Here is a 19,306-nt window from a genome sequence, read left to right on the forward strand (position 1 = left end):
TTGTACAGACACTTTATACACAGACTTGCGGGTTCCAAATCAAATGCAACAACCGATTCTTAAGCCGATTGAGCTGGAATCGGTTGTTGCATTTCATTTGGAATCCATACCGACTCCATTCAGAAATCCGAACCGGTTCCGGAATGAGTTTAACTGGGTAGCAACCATGGCATCACGGAAGATCCCATAACCCAGTTAAACTCGTTCCGGAACCGGTTCGGATTTCTGAATGGAGGCATTATGGATTCCAAATCAAATGCAACAACCGATTCCGACTCAGAATCGGTTGTTGCATTTGATTTGGAATCCATACTGACTCCATTCAGGAATCCGAATCAAATTCCGAATGGTTCGACCGGGAAGCTTTACTTGAGCTTCCGTCTTTACTGCCCTTCACAATATCACCATGCTCGTTTGGCTGCAGTTTTTGACAGTCCGTTTGGCTGCATTTTTTGACACTTCGCTAGTTTGTGTATACAGTGTCTGTCGGCAGCAGGATACAATTGAAAATTCTTACGGGTTAGGTTACGTACATATAACTTGACTGTTTGTTACCGCAGCTGTCGATTTTCTAAGATTTTCTACCATTTGCTAAGATTGGAATTGTTACAATGATTGCCTAATTTTGTTTCGATTAGAATGAGTTTTTTGTTTAGTAGCTTTTTTTGATTAACTTCGTTTTCAACCTAATAATATACTCAGTCTCAGTTATGCGTGTTTTTCCTTCTGTTTTTCTAACTTCCCGTGCCACTTCCACACTTTTCACTGAATACTCTAGTTCAAACAGATTTTCTCTAACAGAACAAGATCAAAACAATTGGATGTAGCATTTATGAAACCGTTCCAATTCAACTTTTTTTTAATCAATGTCATTCTTTCTCATCATCTGCATTCATAAACAACTTCCCAGTTAAACTCATTTCGGAACCGGTTCGGATTTCTGAATGGAGTCATTATGGATTCCAAATCAAATGCAACAACCGATTCCGACTCAGAATCGGTTGTTGCATTTGATTTGGAATCCATACTGACTCCATTTAGGATTCCGAATCAAATTCCGAATGGTTTGACCGGGTTGTTGTGGGTTAAATTTCAGCACAACATTAATCTAAACGATACTGAAAATAATGAAGCTACGGAAGAAAATTTCACTTGACATTCCTCATCAAATTCACCCAGTTAAACCTGAACCGGTTCCGGAATGGGTTTAACTGGGGCCCAGCTAATCCAATCAGAATATTGCCTAGCTTTGGTCAAAATTTCGGCTTAAGTGACGCAAACGATTCCGAGTGGGAATTGTGGCTGATTCCCGGTCAAACCATTCGGAATTTGATTCGGAATCCTGAATGTAACCTGTATTGATTCCAGCTCACATGCAACAACCGATTCTGAAACCGATTGAGTCGGAATCGGTTGTTGCATTTGAGGCGGAAACCATCCCATTTAAACGCATTCCGGAACCGGTTCGGATTTCTGAATGGAGTCAGTATGGATTCCACATCAAATACAACAACCGATTCCGACTCAATCGGTTTCAGAATCGGTTGTTGCATTTGAATTGGAATCCATACTGACTCCATTCAGGATTCCTAATCGAATTCCGAATAGTTTGACCGGGATACTGACTCCATTCAGAAATGGAAACCGGTTCCGGAATGAGTTTAACTGAGATTCTGCGTATGAATTGTAGTTCAAATTTTACAACCGATTCCGAAACCGATTGAGTTCTAATCGCTTTTTTTGCACTTGAGTCAGAATTTTGACATAAGTCGTCCAGATTTCCGAATGTCACCATTTACTCCAATTCGCATAATCGTTTCCTTACCACGCATTCTACTTTCCCCTAAAAAACTATAACCACTGTGACACCACCTCCCTTTACTAAATACTAGGCTTCGGCGAAGGCGTTCGATCGATATAATCCAAACTGTCCGACTGCTGCGTCTGCACCGATCGCCTAGCCCGGCTCCTGCCAGTACCCTCGCCGGCTACAGTTGCCGTACCGCCTCCTTCCCCTTCATCACCACCACCACCATCAACCACCGCTGAATCTCCTCCACCGCCCTCCAGAATAGTAGCCAACCGGTTCGATCCTCCATTCGATACCTCACCGCCGACGCTGGCTTCCACCTCGGAACTAGCCATCGCATGATCCAGTTCCTGCTGCCAGTCGGTTTCCTTCTGTTCCATCACTTTTCGCTTCTGTTCCTTGAACCGGTTGTATACGAGGAACTGCTTCAACAGGGCACTATCCAACTCGCTTAGCTGATCCTGCTGTTGTTGCTGCTGCTGGCCGTGATTTCCGGGATTGTCCCGATTGATGGATCGCTGCTTGGCCAGGCGTTTCTTCTTTTTGTGCAGTGGTTTCGCTTCGATGATCATTTCCTCCAGCTCGAGGCTCGGATCGCAGTTCAGGTGATCTTTGGAGGGTTTGAACGGGGGGTTGCTCTGCTTGGACAGGATCCGTTCGAAACTGGTTCCGCGCAGCAGTTTCGTTTGCTGCAGCTCTCGCTGGCTGCTGATTCGGGGGCCCGGTTGGACGCTGAGAAGCTGAGAGAAGAGAGAGAGAAAGGAATAAGACGCTTAATTAGTCTTGTTATTCTAAAATTTGCTTTAGCGCCCGGAATTCCAAAAAAAAGATAAAAGAAAAAGTTTCGACAGATTCCAAAATATGTCCAGACGTGTTATAATGAACAACCAGCTTTGTCTGTAAAAAAAATCAACCTGGCTCTGTCGGTAACCCCATTTCAAACTACACCGAGAGCTCGGTCTCTTTGTGGTCATTTGCCGGTTCAAACTAGATCTTTGAAGTTTTTAAATATATGAAAACAGAAGAATAGGTAGAATACTTTCCAACTATGATCGAAATAACAAGAAAATGCGGAAGCGTAAGCTCGAGGTTGTGATGGCAAGTTCAAACCGAACAATTTTGCGAGAAGGATTACCGTATCTACATCTCCGCTCGTGAAATCGAGATTGAAGGTGTGATCACCGATGAAAGTTTGCCGTGCAAGGATCTGCGGGAGTTTGCCAACTACGAAGTTGACTATTTTAATGCCGTAATGGCAAACAATTAGCCAGTACAGCCAGTACTCATGGCTACGCGAAGATAAACCAAAACGTTCAAGTCATGATATCTGAGGATTGAGATCAGACAAGGAGTTTTCAGTAGTTCCCGGAGCATCAAAACTCCAAACTCCTGCTTTGCTTTTGCCCGGGAATGATCTCCTTCAGATTAAAATGGTCAGTGCTAACACAATTGGGTACAATAATCAATGGAAAATAACATTACATGTAGTCCTCGATGAATCAATCACAGAGAACAGACATCCATCTTCATCATTCAACTTGTGTAAAATCTCTAACGGTTTCGAAGGTAGTTGGGATATCCAAACCAGGTGCGCTACTCTCGTCAAGTTTTTTTGGAGCTGAGTTCGACAGAATTGGCAGCGGTTATTCCTCTACCCAGTCAAACTAGTCCGGAACCGGTTCGGACTTCCGGCTCAAATGCGTCCACCGATAGAGTCAAAATCGGTTGTTTTCTTTGAGCAAGATTCCATACTGAATCCATTCAGGATTTCGAACCGGTTCCTGAATGGATTTGACGGATAGTTGGGATAGGTTGGTGTGGCGGCGCTAATGTTTATCGTATATTAATTCAAATGTTTACACACGTTTTTTAAATATTTTTGTTCGATCATGGATGTCTGTTCTCTGTGGATTAACCGTCGTTGAAGGGTGGACAACTACTGGCTGTAATTTGTTTTAGGTGTTGAGGTCTGTTGTGGTGGAAATTGATGATTTTTTAGGGTTTTCAATAATGTGCAAATTATTCACAGAACCGGCACGTGGCAATTTGATTGTCATATGTACACAGCGTGGTCTTTGCGTAGGAGTTGCCACATTTCAAGTACACTTTAAAAGGAATAGATTGCTTTAACCACATTCTTACCACCCGTTTCTGGTTGTGTGCCAATTGTGCTGGGTTATTGGAAAATTCCGTTTGATGAAATGTTGCCTCTGGCATCACTCACGGATCAACAGACCGAGAAAAAAAAAACAGTTGTCAGGATCGACTCCATCTGTTCCGACACCGATAGTTAACCGTTAGCCTCCAATTGAATCTCGCCGAGCAGTTAAATGACCTCGTGGACCCAATGTGGCATCAGAATGTTTATCTGATTCGAAACCGATAGGGGAAAATGTTATAGTCGTTCCAATATCTGTGCTACCGATGTATAAATTTTGACTTTACTTGTCCCGGTTGCGACCAGAAGTCACCAACGTCGAAATTATCTCAATCTTATGGACCAATCTAGGATAGGACGCAGTATTCTAAGGTGGTCTGTAAATTGTAGGTGTTAAAACGTTCAGTTAATCACAGGCATACGTTTTTATGTTTGTTCGGTTTTGTGAGCAGGGCTATATTATCGCGTGGGCCTCGAGCGTTTGTATGTTAGCGGGTTTGATTAGGTGGGCGTGTGTGTTGCGTATATGTAACTTTTCGTGTATAAATTCGTTTGTATACTCGTGTAACCGCTTACGTATTCTCGTCGAATGTTCGCACGAAATACTAACTTGAGTGTACGGTTCAGATCTAGAAGGGATCGAGTTCCCCTATATTACTAAAGTATCCGACCTTTGCACCCGGAGACCTCCAATGTATATGAGCTTTTTATGGGTTAAGATTGAAAGCGTGGATGTAGGCTGCTAGGACCACAAGCGGGGACTTCCGGACGCGCGCTCTATTTGCGTTCACGTGGGAACAGGCATTGATATAATCGTACTTGATACGAAGCTTGTAAATTCGTAACTGCTAACGTTTCAACTTGATCATTGAGACGTTGGCAGGTATGCAAGACGTAGGTGTGCGCAGATGATCGGGATTGTATGATCGTTTGCTTGATCAGAATTGTATTATCGCTATTATCTAGTGCAGCGATTCTCAACCCGGCGTCCGCGAAGAAGAATATGTTTTCCAGATGCATATGGAAATTTCAAACCTTTTGGTTAACAGATTAATAATAATATATTGAAAGCATGAGGGGTCCGCAACAACCTAGGATAATTGTTGGTTTCGTGGTTCAAAAAAGGTTGAGAACCGCTGATCTAATGTGTATAAGTTCCGTATTTTAGAGTGGGAGCTCTCGAACGAGCTTGTCTCACGATCGCGAGAGAGCGAACGTTTGTATGTCGGTATATGAGACTGCGTTTGTAAATTCGTAAATGCTACTATGTTGACTTCATCGTCTCGGGACGTCTATGAGATCGCGGGCGTTGATATGCGTGGACACTTGCGTTTGCGACCGGCTTTGTATTATCGCGAAATATTCGACCGTTGTATCTTATTGCGCACGTAAATTAGTTATGGAATTTGCATTTCAACTTTTTCTTATCCGAATCCGACACTAACTAAGCGACAGGACTAAGCTGGGGTTGACGCTAGCTAAAAAAGCGGAGACGAACCTGTGTTCCTGACTGCGAGAAATCACGCTTGACTAATTGTAAAAAAAAACAATAAAGAATTGTAAAAATAAGGACAATAAATAACTGAATAAATACAAACAAGCATTTATTTTAAAAAAATCAAAATTTTAACTTAAAAAAACAAATCAGAACAACATAAAAGAAAAATCAAAAACATCAATTAAAATAAAAACTTAAAAACAAAAATACAAAATCTACAGAATTTGAAAATATCATAAAAAATCAAACATAATTGAAAAGAAATCTATAAAATGAACAAAACAAAGAAAATGATATCATAAAAATGATTCTACTAGCGCAGTACAACTAGATTCTAGGAAGGACTTCCAGTCAGAATCACTCACTACAATTGCAGCCGGGGCGGAAAATGCTTAAGAACGGCTGCAGCGGGACGTGATTTTGATTGTGATGTTGACTGTTCGGTTCAGATTTACTTAATCATCTGGATTTGCGATATCGTGGCTGTAGCTGTGTGTGAATGATCGCGATTTTATGATTGCATTTGAGACCACGCGGTTGTGTTATCGCGAAGGGATTGAGCATTTACACGTTAACGTGTTCGATTGTTTGTATGTCCGGCGTGTTAGCGTGTAAGTGATTTTGCCTGTATAAATTCGTAGTCTGCCTTATTCAACCGATCTAACTGAAGATTTGAACTAATTCTCAGACGTCCACAGACGAGGCAAGAGAACAAACACCACAATCAGTAATCTTTATGGATTTTATTTTACATTAATGTGTTGCCGACTGTGGAGGACGTGTGTCCTGTTGCCTCGTCTGTGGCAGCTCAAAATGACATTATATGTTTCAAAATGGAATTACGCATTCTTCTTTTTATTCTATCCTCGAAGGTATCTATAATTTTTTGTCAAATTTAACCAGATATATTCTATAAATTCTGGATTCCGTGAATTCTGAATTCTGTGGATTCTATGGTTTTCGTGTATTTTCGATTCTGTGGATGTTTGATTCGATTCTGTGCATTCTAAGGATTTTGGATTCGTTAAATTGTACGGACACTATGCATTCTGATTTCTGTGAATTCTGAAATCCGGATTTCATATTTTGTGGATTCTGTGGATTATCAATTTTGTCAGTTCTGTTTTGCATAAATTCTTAAATCTGGATCCTGTGGATTCTGAATTCCGAATTCATGGGATTCTTAATTTAGTTAAATCTTGACTCAGTGGATTATGAATTCTAGATTCTGTGGATTCTAGATTTTGAGGATTCCGAATTCTAGTTTCTGTGAATTCTGGATTTTATGGATGCTGGATTTTGTGGAAAATAGACTCTGTGAATTTTGAATTATGTGGAGTCTAAATCTTTGATTCTGGATTTTGTGGATTCTGGATTTTGTGGATTCTGGATCTTGGGGATACAGTGAAGACCCGACTTTATCAGCCTCTGATTTTTTCAGCCCCTGATTTTATCAGCTTTTTGATCCGATTTGTCAGACCCCTAAACTAAATAATCACAAAGGGCTATGAGGCTATATCTAGAAACTAGAGAAAAATATTTTAAGAGCCTCTGTTTATTAAAAAGAAAGGAAAATATATGTCTTGATTTTGCGAATGTCCCCGTTTTATCAACCTAAAATTCACCAAGGGGCTGATAAGAACGGGTTTTCACTGTACTGAATTCTAGTCTCTGCGGATTTTGGATTCTGAATTGTAGTCTCTGTATATTCTGGATTTTAAGTATTCTAGATTTTGTTGATTGTGGATTATATGAATTCTACAATCTGTGGATTCTGGTTTCTACGGATTCTAAACTTTATGGATTTTGGATCCTATAGATTCGAAAAAAAATCGGTGGATTCTCGATTCGCTGAAATCTGCATTCCGTAAATTCTGAAATCTGTAGTTCACGGATTCTGTGGATTCTGATTTCTGGATTTTAGGGATTCTGGATTAGGTAAAATCTCGACTACGTGGATTCTGAATCCTAGATTCTGTGGATACTGGTTTTGGCAAAACCTGTGTTTTGTGGATTCTGAATTCCAGTCTATGTGGATTTTGGATTTGGCGAAAACTAGAACCCGTGAATTTTGGATTTTCTGAATTCTGGATTAAGTGCAATCTGGGCTCTGTGGATTCTGAATTTTGGGGATCCTGAATCCTAGATTCTGGATTTGGTGGAGTCTGGATTTTGGGGATACTGAATTCGCCTCTATGGATGCTGGATTCAGAATTCCAGTCTCCGTGGATTTTGTGGATTGTGGATTCTGTGAATTCTGAAATCTGTGTATTCTAGTTTCTGCGGATTCTGAACTTTATTGTTTCTGGAGTCTGCTGAATCGAAAAAATCTGTGAATTTTGCATTCCGTGAATTCTGAAGTTTGTGGGTCCTGGATTCCGATTTCTGGATTTTGAGGATTCTGGATTTTGCAAACCCTACATTTTGTGGATTTTGAATTTTTGTCTCAGCGGATTCTGGAATTCTGGATTCTGTGGATTCTGGATTTTAAGCATTATGGATTTGGTGAAATCTGGACTCTGTGGATTCTGAAATCTGTAGTTCACGGATTCCGTGGATTCTGATTTCTGGATTTTAGGGATTCTGGATTAGGTAAAATCTCGACTATGCGGCTTCTGAATCCTAGATTCTGTGGATACTGGTTTTGGCAAAACCTGTGTTTTGTGGATTCGGAATTCTAGTCTATGTGGATTCTGGATTTGGTGGAAACTAGAACCCGTGAATTTTGGATTCCCTGAATTCTGGATTAAGTGCAATTTGGGCTCTGTGGATTCTGAATTTTGGGGATTCTGAATCCTAGATTCTGGATTTGGTGGAGTCTGGATTTTGGGGATACTGAATTCGTCTCTATGGATTCTGGATTCAGAATTCCAGTCGCCGTGGATTTTGTAGATTGTGGATTCTGTGAATTCTAAAATCTGTGTATTTTGGTTTCTGCGGATTCTGAACTTTATTGTTTCTGGAGTCTGTTGATTCGAAAAAATCTGTGAATTGTGCATTCCGTGAATTCTGAAATTTGTGGGTCCTGGATTCTGATTTCTGGATTATGGGGATTCTTGATTTTGCAAACCCTGCATTTTGTGGATTTTGAATTCTTGTCTCAGCGGATTCTGGAATCTTGGATTCTGTGGATTCTGGATTTTAAGGATTATGGATTTTGTGAAATCTGGACTCTGTGGATTCTGAAATCTGTAGCTCGCGGATTCCGTGGATTCTGATTTCTGGATTTTAGGGATTCTGGATTAGGTAAAATCTCGACTATGTGGATTCTGAATCCTAGATTCTGTGGATACTGGTTTTGGCAAAACCTGTGTTTTGTGGATTCGGAATTCTAGTCTATGTGGATTTTGGATTTGGTGAAAACTAGAACCCGTGAATTTTGGATTTTCTGAATTCTGGATTAAGTGCAATCTGGGCTCTGTGGATTCTGAATTTTGGGGATCCTGAATCCTAGATTCTGGATTTGGTGGAGTCTGGATTTTGGGGATACTGAATTCGCCTCTATGGATGCTGGATTCAGAATTCCAGTCTCCGTGGATTTTGTGGATTGTGGATTCTGTGAATTCTGAAATCTGTGTATTCTAGTTTCTGCGGATTCTGAACTTTATTGTTTCTGGAGTCTGCTGAATCGAAAAAATCTGTGAATTTTGCATTCCGTGAATTCTGAAGTTTGTGGGTCCTGGATTCCGATTTCTGGATTTTGAGGATTCTGGATTTTGCAAACCCTACATTTTGTGGATTTTGAATTTTTGTCTCAGCGGATTCTGGAATTCTGGATTCTGTGGATTCTGGATTTTAAGCATTATGGATTTGGTGAAATCTGGACTCTGTGGATTCTGAAATCTGTAGTTCACGGATTCCGTGGATTCTGATTTCTGGATTTTAGGGATTCTGGATTAGGTAAAATCTCGACTATGCGGCTTCTGAATCCTAGATTCTGTGGATACTGGTTTTGGCAAAACCTGTGTTTTGTGGATTCGGAATTCTAGTCTATGTGGATTCTGGATTTGGTGGAAACTAGAACCCGTGAATTTTGGATTCCCTGAATTCTGGATTAAGTGCAATTTGGGCTCTGTGGATTCTGAATTTTGGGGATTCTGAATCCTAGATTCTGGATTTGGTGGAGTCTGGATTTTGGGGATACTGAATTCGTCTCTATGGATTCTGGATTCAGAATTCCAGTCGCCGTGGATTTTGTAGATTGTGGATTCTGTGAATTCTAAAATCTGTGTATTTTGGTTTCTGCGGATTCTGAACTTTATTGTTTCTGGAGTCTGTTGATTCGAAAAAATCTGTGAATTGTGCATTCCGTGAATTCTGAAATTTGTGGGTCCTGGATTCTGATTTCTGGATTATGGGGATTCTTGATTTTGCAAACCCTGCATTTTGTGGATTTTGAATTCTTGTCTCAGCGGATTCTGGAATCTTGGATTCTGTGGATTCTGGATTTTAAGGATTATGGATTTTGTGAAATCTGGACTCTGTGGATTCTGAAATCTGTAGCTCGCGGATTCCGTGGATTCTGATTTCTGGATTTTAGGGATTCTGGATTAGGTAAAATCTCGACTATGTGGATTCTGAATCCTAGATTCTGTGGATACTGGTTTTGGCAAAACCTGTGTTTTGTGGATTCGGAATTCTAGTCTATGTGGATTTTGGATTTGGTGAAAACTAGAACCCGTGAATTTTGGATTTTCTGAATTCTGGATTAAGTGCAATCTGGGCTCTGTGGATTCTGAATTTTGGGGATTCTGGATTTGGTGGTGTCTGGATTTTGGGGATACTGAATTCGTCTCTATGGATTCTGGATTCAGAATTCCAGTCGCCGTGGATTTTGTGGATTGTGGATTCTGTGAATTCTGAAATCTGTGTATTCTGGTTTCTGCGGATTCTGAACTTTATTGTTTCTGGAGTCTGTTGAATCGAAAAAATCTGTGAATTTTGCATTCCGTGAATTCTGAAATTTTTGGGTCCTGGATTCTGATTTCTGGATTATGGGGATTCTGGATTTTGTAAACCTTGCATTTTGTGGATTTTGAATTTTTGTCTCAGCGGATTCTGGAATTCTGGATTCTGTGGATTCTGTATTTTAAGGATTATGGATTTGGTGAAATATGGACTCTGTAGATTCTGAAATCTGTAGTTCACGGATTCTGTGAATTCTGATTTCTGGATTTTAGGGATTCTGGATTAGGTAAATACTCGACTATGTGGATTCTGAATCCTAGATTCTGTGGATACTGGTTTTGGCAAAACCTGTGTTTTGTGGATTCTGAATTCTAGTCTCTGTGATTCTGGATTTGGTGGAAACTAGAACCCGTGAATTTTGGATTCTCTGAATTCTGGATTGAGTGCAATCTGGGCTCTGTGGATTCTGAATTTTGGGAAGTCTGAATCCTAGATTCTGAATTTGGTAGATTCTGGATTTTGAGGATACTGAATTCGTCTCTATAGATTCTGGATGCAGAATTCCAGTCTCCGTGGAGTCTGTATTTTGTGGATTCTGTGAATTCTGAAATCTGTGTATTCTGGTTTCTGCGGATTCTGAACTTTATTGTTTCTGGAGTCTGTTGATTCGAAAAAATCTGTGAATTTTACATTCCGTGAATTCTGAAATTTGTGGGTCCTGGATTCTGATTTCTGAATTTTGGGGATTCTGGATTTTGTAAATCCTGCATTTTGTGGATTTTGAATTCTTGTCTCTGCGGATTCTGGATTCTATACATTCTATATTTAGTGCAAACTAGACCTCCTGAATTTTGGATTCTGTGGATTCTGGATTTTAAGGATTATGGATTTGGTGAAATCTGGACTCTGTGGATTCTAATTTCTAGTCACTGTCGCGAATATGGTTTTTGAATGTTCTGATGGTTAATTTGGAGTGTGTGGTTCAGATGGAGGAGGACAGTGTGCTTCCCCATCGCACTGGAGTTAATATGGATAAGTTGCGTATTTTAGAGTTGAAAGCTCTAGAAGAAGACAGAGAGAAAGAAGATAGAAGACCTTCAGCCGTATGAAGCGAGGCATCGAGGTGATGCACAAGTCGTCAAAGCAAACGACATCGCGAAGTACGCTGCGATCCTTCATAGGGTGTGAGAGGAACCCAAGCTGAAGGAGGACGTAGTATGAATCAGGCGCACTCAGAGAAGTGAGATGCTGTTCGAGTTGAAGAAAGATCCATCAATCAAGAGCGAGATGCTGGCTCTAAGGGCGAAGAATGTCGTATAAGAGATGTGTAAAGATGAAAGAACATGGAACACTGTTAGTAGAGTAGTCGCGCAGATATTGGTGGAGCTGCACAGGAAATGGAGAAGAGAGAACAGAGGCACCGGTGTATCGGATGCCTTGTTCCACCTGGAACTGCCGGAATGACTTTGACAACTACCGGTAGGCCCATTCAGTAAAAAATGTATCGAAACGCGGTAAACGGCAGAATACAGTGAGGAAATGACATACGCCGGAGCTTGACTAAACTGCGTTGTCTCGTCATGAACGGGGCGATATTCACGTAAAAGCAGATGTCTGGCAATTTCCGGGGCTCCTTTCCATCATTGGTTCGACGTTTCTGAAGAAATAAGGCATCAGAACATGTCTGAAATTGAAAAAAAAATGCATGATTTGGCAGGCAATTTGCTCGTGTGGAAAGCAGATCACTCCATTCGTGACAACCGGAACTGTCCAGGTATATTTAAAAGAATACCTCCAAAAGCGTATACTCTCGTTTCTGAGGCCTCACGCTGGCTCGTCGCTTTTCTGGTTGGAATAAGCCTCGTGTTCTGGAATGCTGCAAGGCTATTCCTGATAATCCTCCGAGAACACCAGCATTGCGTGTAGTTGAGGAATAGTAGGCCAACATGAAGCAAGTACTTCATAAGCTTTCTGAAGAAGTGAAATCGAAAGCAGAAATGCAGAAAAATGGATTTCCACACAAAAAGAAGTTGGCCCAAACATTGTACATGACCTTTTGAGTAGTGTTTGGAAAAAGTATATGCATTTGGATATGGCTATGAAATTGAATAGAGTGAACTTGGAAAATGCGTAATAATTTGTTTTATTTTATTTCCTAAAGATTTGCAAACCATTCGGTTGAATGGGTGATTTTGACGGACGTTTTCTTATGATCACACCGTCAATCTCCACTTCACGTACAGGTACATATACGCGGTACTCGATATAAGCAAACATAGCAGAAAAAATAATTGTTTAAGTTGTCAAACAGTGGAAAGGGGTCAATGGAAAAAGTATATTTAAACAAACTGATAAAACGGGATGGAAAAACTGAAAGATATGTTAGTAGGTATAGAAGGTAAGCAAATGAGCGTAGAAAAAGTTTCAAACCTCAAAATGCAGGCAAAAATAAAAATTCTAAAAAAGTATCAAGCTAAATGCTATAATTAATGCTTTAGCTATGTGGTTTATAACAATCGTCTTTAGTACTGCTAGTTTTAAGCAACACTAACTAGACTTAAAGGTTGCAATTTTCGCTACGACCCACTTCCGCTTCCCACTCGGTTTCATTTATCCAACCAACCCAGTCAACAAGCGGAGTATCGTTTTAATTGCGTCGTAATCCTGTTACAATGTCACACGGTGCACCCATCACCACAACACCAACAACAACGAAACAAATTCATTTTCTTTTCCACTCCGTTTCCGGACTCCGGAAAGTGACTTCCCCACTCCCCTACTACCCTACCTACCACCACTCTAGGGGATTGATAATTGAACCGAGTAAGGTTAGGTCTCTTAATGCAGCCTGGTATATAGGAAGTAACGACCACCTTTCCCCCCGCTCCAATGGAAGAGGGAAGGTGTGGGCTGCAACAATTGTGAATGACTTTTGAATGCAGTGCTAGCTGATCCCAGTAGGCAGTGTAAAGCGGAGCGGGGAACGAACTGAAAATATGGTCAAATGTCACCCGGATGACGTTGTCGTCTTCGTCGCGTAAGATTTATTGCAGCAAACTGTGCTGGGGTACCGAATAGAATGAGAAGCCCTAAGGGCACTAGTTCGCTAGTTCGAATCGAACGACGAATGCGGTCAAAAGTTGGACCAATAAATCTAAATTTTTAATCAATTTCTAATCAATTTTCTGTATGCCAAACCGGTTCATTCTTCCAACCGGTCCGAACCCACACCAACTGAAAATTAAAAAAAAAATATGCTGGAAAACCAAGAAAGCTTCTGGCTTCTACTGAATAGGGAACGGAGTGAAAAATACGAATCGTTTTTAATCATTATTTTCCACCTGGAAGGCATTTTCCCACTTCGTGAATTGCTTCCATGGTGGCCTTCTCCTACAAGCTTCCGCAAGCGCATACTTCACCGTGTGCCTGCCATTTGTTGCGACGCGGAAATTAAAGATAATAGATGATAATTGCATTTTGCTACGATGAAATATAACGAGCTTCGTAGGGTGCCGTTGCGCTGCAGAACCAGAACCGTTCCGTGGAGGGTTTTTTTTTCTCTTCCGCCAAATGGAGCAGCACACACACGCGAGGGCATACGATTTTTAATTGAAGAAATGCCGTCGTTTTCACCTTACCTTGCCGAGCAGATCGATAAAGTTGTCGCTCCAGTGGCGCGGAAAGTGCGGTTGGGTGCTGAGGATGTTCTTGACCTCGACCAGCGGTGTTGAGGAATGCACCACGAATGGGCGGCTTCCGGAGCGCATCTCGTACGCGACGATTCCCAGGGACCACCAGTCCACCGGGTAGCTGTAGCCGGCTGCAAAAAAAAATAGCATGGAAACAGAAAAATTGAGTTTTACGGATCATTAATCGAGCTGAACTGCGGTTTGAAAGCAGAAATCGAGGGGGTGGGCTTCCTTCTGTTATGACAGCAATGGATTACTGTGATCCATCGGAATGGCAATCGCAGCGTAGCAGCGTTTGTTCGGTAACATTCCAAACTAAGCAATCCCCAGCTTCGAATAGTTGCGGTTTTGACTTTTTGTTAGCCACAGCAGCATAGTTGAGGACCACCGTATTTCGGAAAACCACGTCACAAGTGGTGACACAAAGCGATGGTCCTTTCGGTCATGGCATGCTGTAAGCTTACAATGAATGAACGTGGTACGGCTAACTTTGTATATAGGTGCGGTCAGTCAGCGTGAGATATGACCGCGGAACAGAGGCGAGTGTTTGGTAAGAAAAAAAAAATACGATTGCGGCGGTTCCATTGTACAGAGCGGAATGTGTATCCGTGCAAATACAAAGCGTTTACAAGGATTTACTCGGATTTATTCGAGCTTAGCGGTTACAGTCTGGTTCGCAAGCTTGGCTGGAAATGTAATTCAATTATAGCTGGATTTACGGTGTGGACACAGTGTGAGAGGTTCTGGGTACTAAAGCTGGAGATAAGGTGGCAGAATATGACTTTAAGAAGTAAGGTTTTCCTACCATCAATCTTACAAAGCATCAAATATATTTTGTATACATTCCTTACTTTAATCGTATAGCACATTTTCGAAACTACGTTGCATATAATAAAGACTATGTCGTTGAGGATTAACGAAAAGATCTACGATCCTCATTTACTACCCTGTGTGAGCAAATTCGAAAGAATCTATATTTTCACATTTCTTAGAAAAGAAATGTATAGAATTCGCTCAAACTTTCAAGATTTTTTCCGAAGCCCGGAGGACCGAGTCTTATATACCAATCGACTCAGCTCGACGATTTGGGACAATGTCTGTGTGTGTACGTAACGGACAAACTCTCACTCGTGTTCCTCAGCAATGGCTGAACCGATCTTATCCAAACCATGATAAATGAATGATGTCTAAAGCAAGTTAAAATATCGTTACTGAAGACAAGTCTCAAAATCTCAATTATCGCGTCTACATGCCCGCTCATAAAGTTGAGATCGACAGTGTGGTTACCAATTCGTGTTTATCATACATGGATCTGCTGAAGTGTGGAAAGATTTTGCAAGACACCGGACGGGAAAATTTTGTATCATTTTATTTTGGTGACCTTCGAGAAGGGATTGGGTTGCCTAATTACGTTTTCTGCTGCACGGTTCGTTACAGAATTCGGAATTCACAGAATCCAGAATTCACGGAACCCAGAGCCCAGAAAATCCCCAAAATCCAGAATCTAGAATCCAGAATCCAAAATAAGTAGAATCCACAAGTTTCGAAAACCATAGAATACATGAAACTCTGAGTCCACAGAACGCAGAATTCACAGATTGCAGAATCTGCAGAATTCCAAACACAGTATCCAACACATCCTGATTCCACCGCATTCAGAATCCTTAAAATTAAGAATTCGCTGAAACGGGAATCCACAAATTTTTTAAAATCCGCGGAATTCAGAAACCAGTCCATAGTCCAGAATCCACAGAAACTAGAATCCATAAATTTCAAAATCCAGAGAATTCAAATTTGTCCAGATTCCACCAAATCCAGAATTCAAAGTATCCAGAATCCAGAGACTAAAATTCCGAATCCACAAAATTTGGGTTCTACAAAATCAAGGATCCACAAAATTTAGAATTTTCAAAATCTAGGTGTCCACAGAATTCAGTATTCACAGGGTCCATATTTTACCAAATCCAGAATTCCCAAATCTAGCATTTAGCATGCACAGAAAGAAGAATTCACAGATTTCAGAATTCACAGAATCCAAAACCCAGATTCCACCACATCCACAATCCATAGAATCCCGATTCCAAAGACTAGAATTGAGAATTCATAAAATTCAGGATCCACAAAATCTAGAATTTTCAAAATCTAGAATTTTGGAATTCGTATAATTCAGTATCCGGCTTTCTCCAAATCAATCCACAAAATCCAGAATTTTAAATCCACAGAATATAAGACCCACAGACTTCTGAATCCACGAATCCAAAATTCACGGGGTCCTGTTTCCTCCAATTCCAGAATCCGCAGATACTAGAATTCAGAATCCACAAAATGCATGATTAACAAAACTCAGAATCCACAGAATCTAGGATGCAGAATCCACAAAGACCAGATTTCATCAAATCCAGAATCCACAAAATCTAGAATCCACAGAATTCATCCTTCAGGATTTCAAGATCCACCAAAACTAGAATCCACAGTTTTCAGAATCCACAGAGTCCGAAATTCACGGAGTCCCGATTCCACCATATCCAAAACCCGCTAAATCCAGAATCCACAGAGACTAGAATTCGGTATCCATAGAATCTAGAATTCAGAAACCACAGAATCTACAGAATTCACTATTTAGGAAATCGGGATCCACAGAAACCAGAATCCATAGTTTTCAAAATCCACAGAATTCAAAATTCACAGAGCCCAGATTCCACAAAATGCAGAATCCTCATAATCCATAATCCACAGAGACTAGAATTCACGATTCACAAAATCCAGAATCTACAAAATCCAGCATCCACAGAATCTAGATCTAAGAATCCACAGAGCTCGTATTTCACCAAATCGACAATCTTCAAAATCCAGCATTCAGAATCTACAGAAACCAGAACAGCGATAATTTCCAAAGTTCACGGGATTCAGTTACCTTCATTTCCAGAATCCACAAGATCCAGAATCCATGGAATTCAGAGTCCTCAGAGACTAGAATCTAGAATCTGCAAAATCCAGGATCCCCAGAATCTAGAAGTCAGAATCCACAGAATCCAGTCTTTACAAAGTCTGATTGTACCAAATCCAGAATTCAGAATCCACAGAAGCCGCAGATCTCAGAATCCACAGTATCCAAAATTCTCAGGGCACCATTTCCACTAAATCCAGAATCCACAGAATTCGGAATCCATAGTCTAGAATGCACAGAGACTAGAATACAGAATCCACAAAAACCCGGATTCATAAAATCCAGGATCTAGAAATCAGAATACAACGAGTCCAGATTTCACCTAATCCGAAATCCCCGAAATCCAGAATTCAGCATCCACAGAATCCAGAAACCACAGATTTCAGAATCCACAGAATCTAGAAATCAAAGAACCAAGCGTCCGCAGAATTAAGAATTCACAGATATATTATAATCCACAAAATCCAGAAACCATGGAGTCTAGAATCCACAGAAACCAGCATCCACAGAGACTAGAATTCAGAAACCACAAAATCCAAAAAATCTAGAAGTCAGACTCCACAGAATCCAGAATTCAATTTCCAGAATTCTGCATCTACATAATCCAGAATTAACATATTTAAAAATCCGCGGAGTCGAGACTACACCAAATCCAGAATCCACAAAATCGTGAATCCTTAGACTACACAGAGGCTAGAATTCAGAATTCACAAAATACAGGATCCACAAAATCCAGAATCTTGAATTCAAAATCCACAGAGTCCAGTTTCACCAAACCCAGAAACCTCATTCAAGTCTATTCTATTCTAACCCTTACACAGCCAGTATTGAAAAGCATCCCGGAAAACACAGTTAGTCTGTAGTGTTTTTCTCGTCAACGTTAATATTTGATGCATATTTTCATATGTCGCATATATTAAAACGGCCAGGCCTACTGTGCAGAGTTGGGTTTGAAGATGTTTCAAAATAAGACTGCTATTAAATTATTAATTTAATTACCGAATTGTTTTGAATCCTAAAGGAGGAAGAAACGAGGACAACTGTACCGACCGTTTCAGTTTAAAGGGAGTATAAAAAATCGGGAGTGACTTGGCTAAGAAGGTTAATGTCATTCCTTCGGTCCTTTGGGATGGGACAGAGGTATTTGCACCTTGCCCTGGCTAATAAGCCTAGGCTAAAGCGCCGTTACTCGCTGTTCACCAAACCCAGAAACCTCAAATCCAGAATCTTCAAAGCCAGAATTCAGAATCCACAGATTTCAGAATCCACAGAATCCAAAATTCACAGAGTCCAGACTCCACAAAATCTAGAAGTCGGAATCAAAATCCAGAGTCCACCGAGTCTAGATTACAACAAATCCAGAATCCCCAATATCAAGATTTATAATCCAGAGAGTCCAGAATCCACAACTCACAGAATCAAAATCCACAGAATCAAGAATTTCAAAAAAAAATTTAAATACGCAGAATCCAGAAGCCATGGAGTCCAGTATCCACATATTTCAGAATACACAGAGTCCAGATTTCACTATATCCAGAATCTCCAAAATTGAGATTCCACAAAACCCACCTTCCACAAAATACAGAATCCACAGACTGGAATTCAGTATCCACAAAATCCAGTGTCCACAGAATCTAGAATTCAGAATCCACAGAATCCATAATTCACATAGTCCAGACTTTACCAAATTCAAATCCTCAAAAACCAGAATCCGCAGAAATCAGAATCCACAGTATCCAAAATTCTTAGAGTCCAGTTTCCATCAAGTCCATAATCCACAAAATTCAGAATCCGAAGAATCCTTAATCCACAGTGACTAGAATTCACGATTCACAAAATCCAGGTTCCGCAACATCCAGAATGTACAAAATCCAGCATCCACAAAATCTAGAACTAAGAATCTGTATTTCACCAAATCAACAATCTTCAAAATCCAGCATTCAGAATCCACAGAAACTAGAACAGCGATAATTTCCGAATCCATAATCCAAAATTCACGGGATCCAGTTACCTCCATTTCAAGAGTCCACAAGATACAGAATCCATAGAATTCAGAATCTATAGAGACTAGAATCCAGAATCCACAAAATCCAGGAACCTCAGAACCTAGAAGTCAGAATCCACAGAATCCAGTCTTTACAAAGTCTAAATTGCATCAAATCCAGAATTCTGAAAATCCAGGATTCAGAAACCGCAGATTTCAGAATCCACAGTATCCAAAATTCTCAGGGCAAAATTTCCATTAAATCCAGAATCCACAGAATTCGGAATCCATAGTCTAGAATCCACAGAGACT

General features: G+C 40.5%; 1 protein-coding gene across 2 annotated transcripts in view; it reads right to left on the bottom strand.

Annotated features, from left to right (window-relative positions):
* Positions 1 to 205: 205 nt before the first annotated feature.
* The window catches only part of LOC131687088 (serine/threonine-protein kinase 32A), a 279,046-nt gene continuing 259,945 nt past the window's right edge, over positions 206 to 19,306 (bottom strand). For both annotated transcript variants that reach the window (XM_058971135.1, XM_058971130.1), the window contains exons 9-10: positions 14,013 to 14,194; positions 206 to 2,550 (exon numbers count right to left, since the gene is read on the bottom strand). In XM_058971135.1, coding sequence (XP_058827118.1) covers positions 1,882 to 2,550; positions 14,013 to 14,194 — 851 coding nt within the window. In that variant the 3' untranslated portion in view covers positions 206 to 1,881. The remainder of the gene's footprint in view (positions 2,551 to 14,012; positions 14,195 to 19,306) is intronic.

Source organism: Topomyia yanbarensis, chromosome 1 (genome assembly GCF_030247195.1).
Source record: "Topomyia yanbarensis strain Yona2022 chromosome 1, ASM3024719v1, whole genome shotgun sequence".
NCBI classification, from domain to species: Eukaryota; Metazoa; Arthropoda; class Insecta; order Diptera; family Culicidae; genus Topomyia; species Topomyia yanbarensis.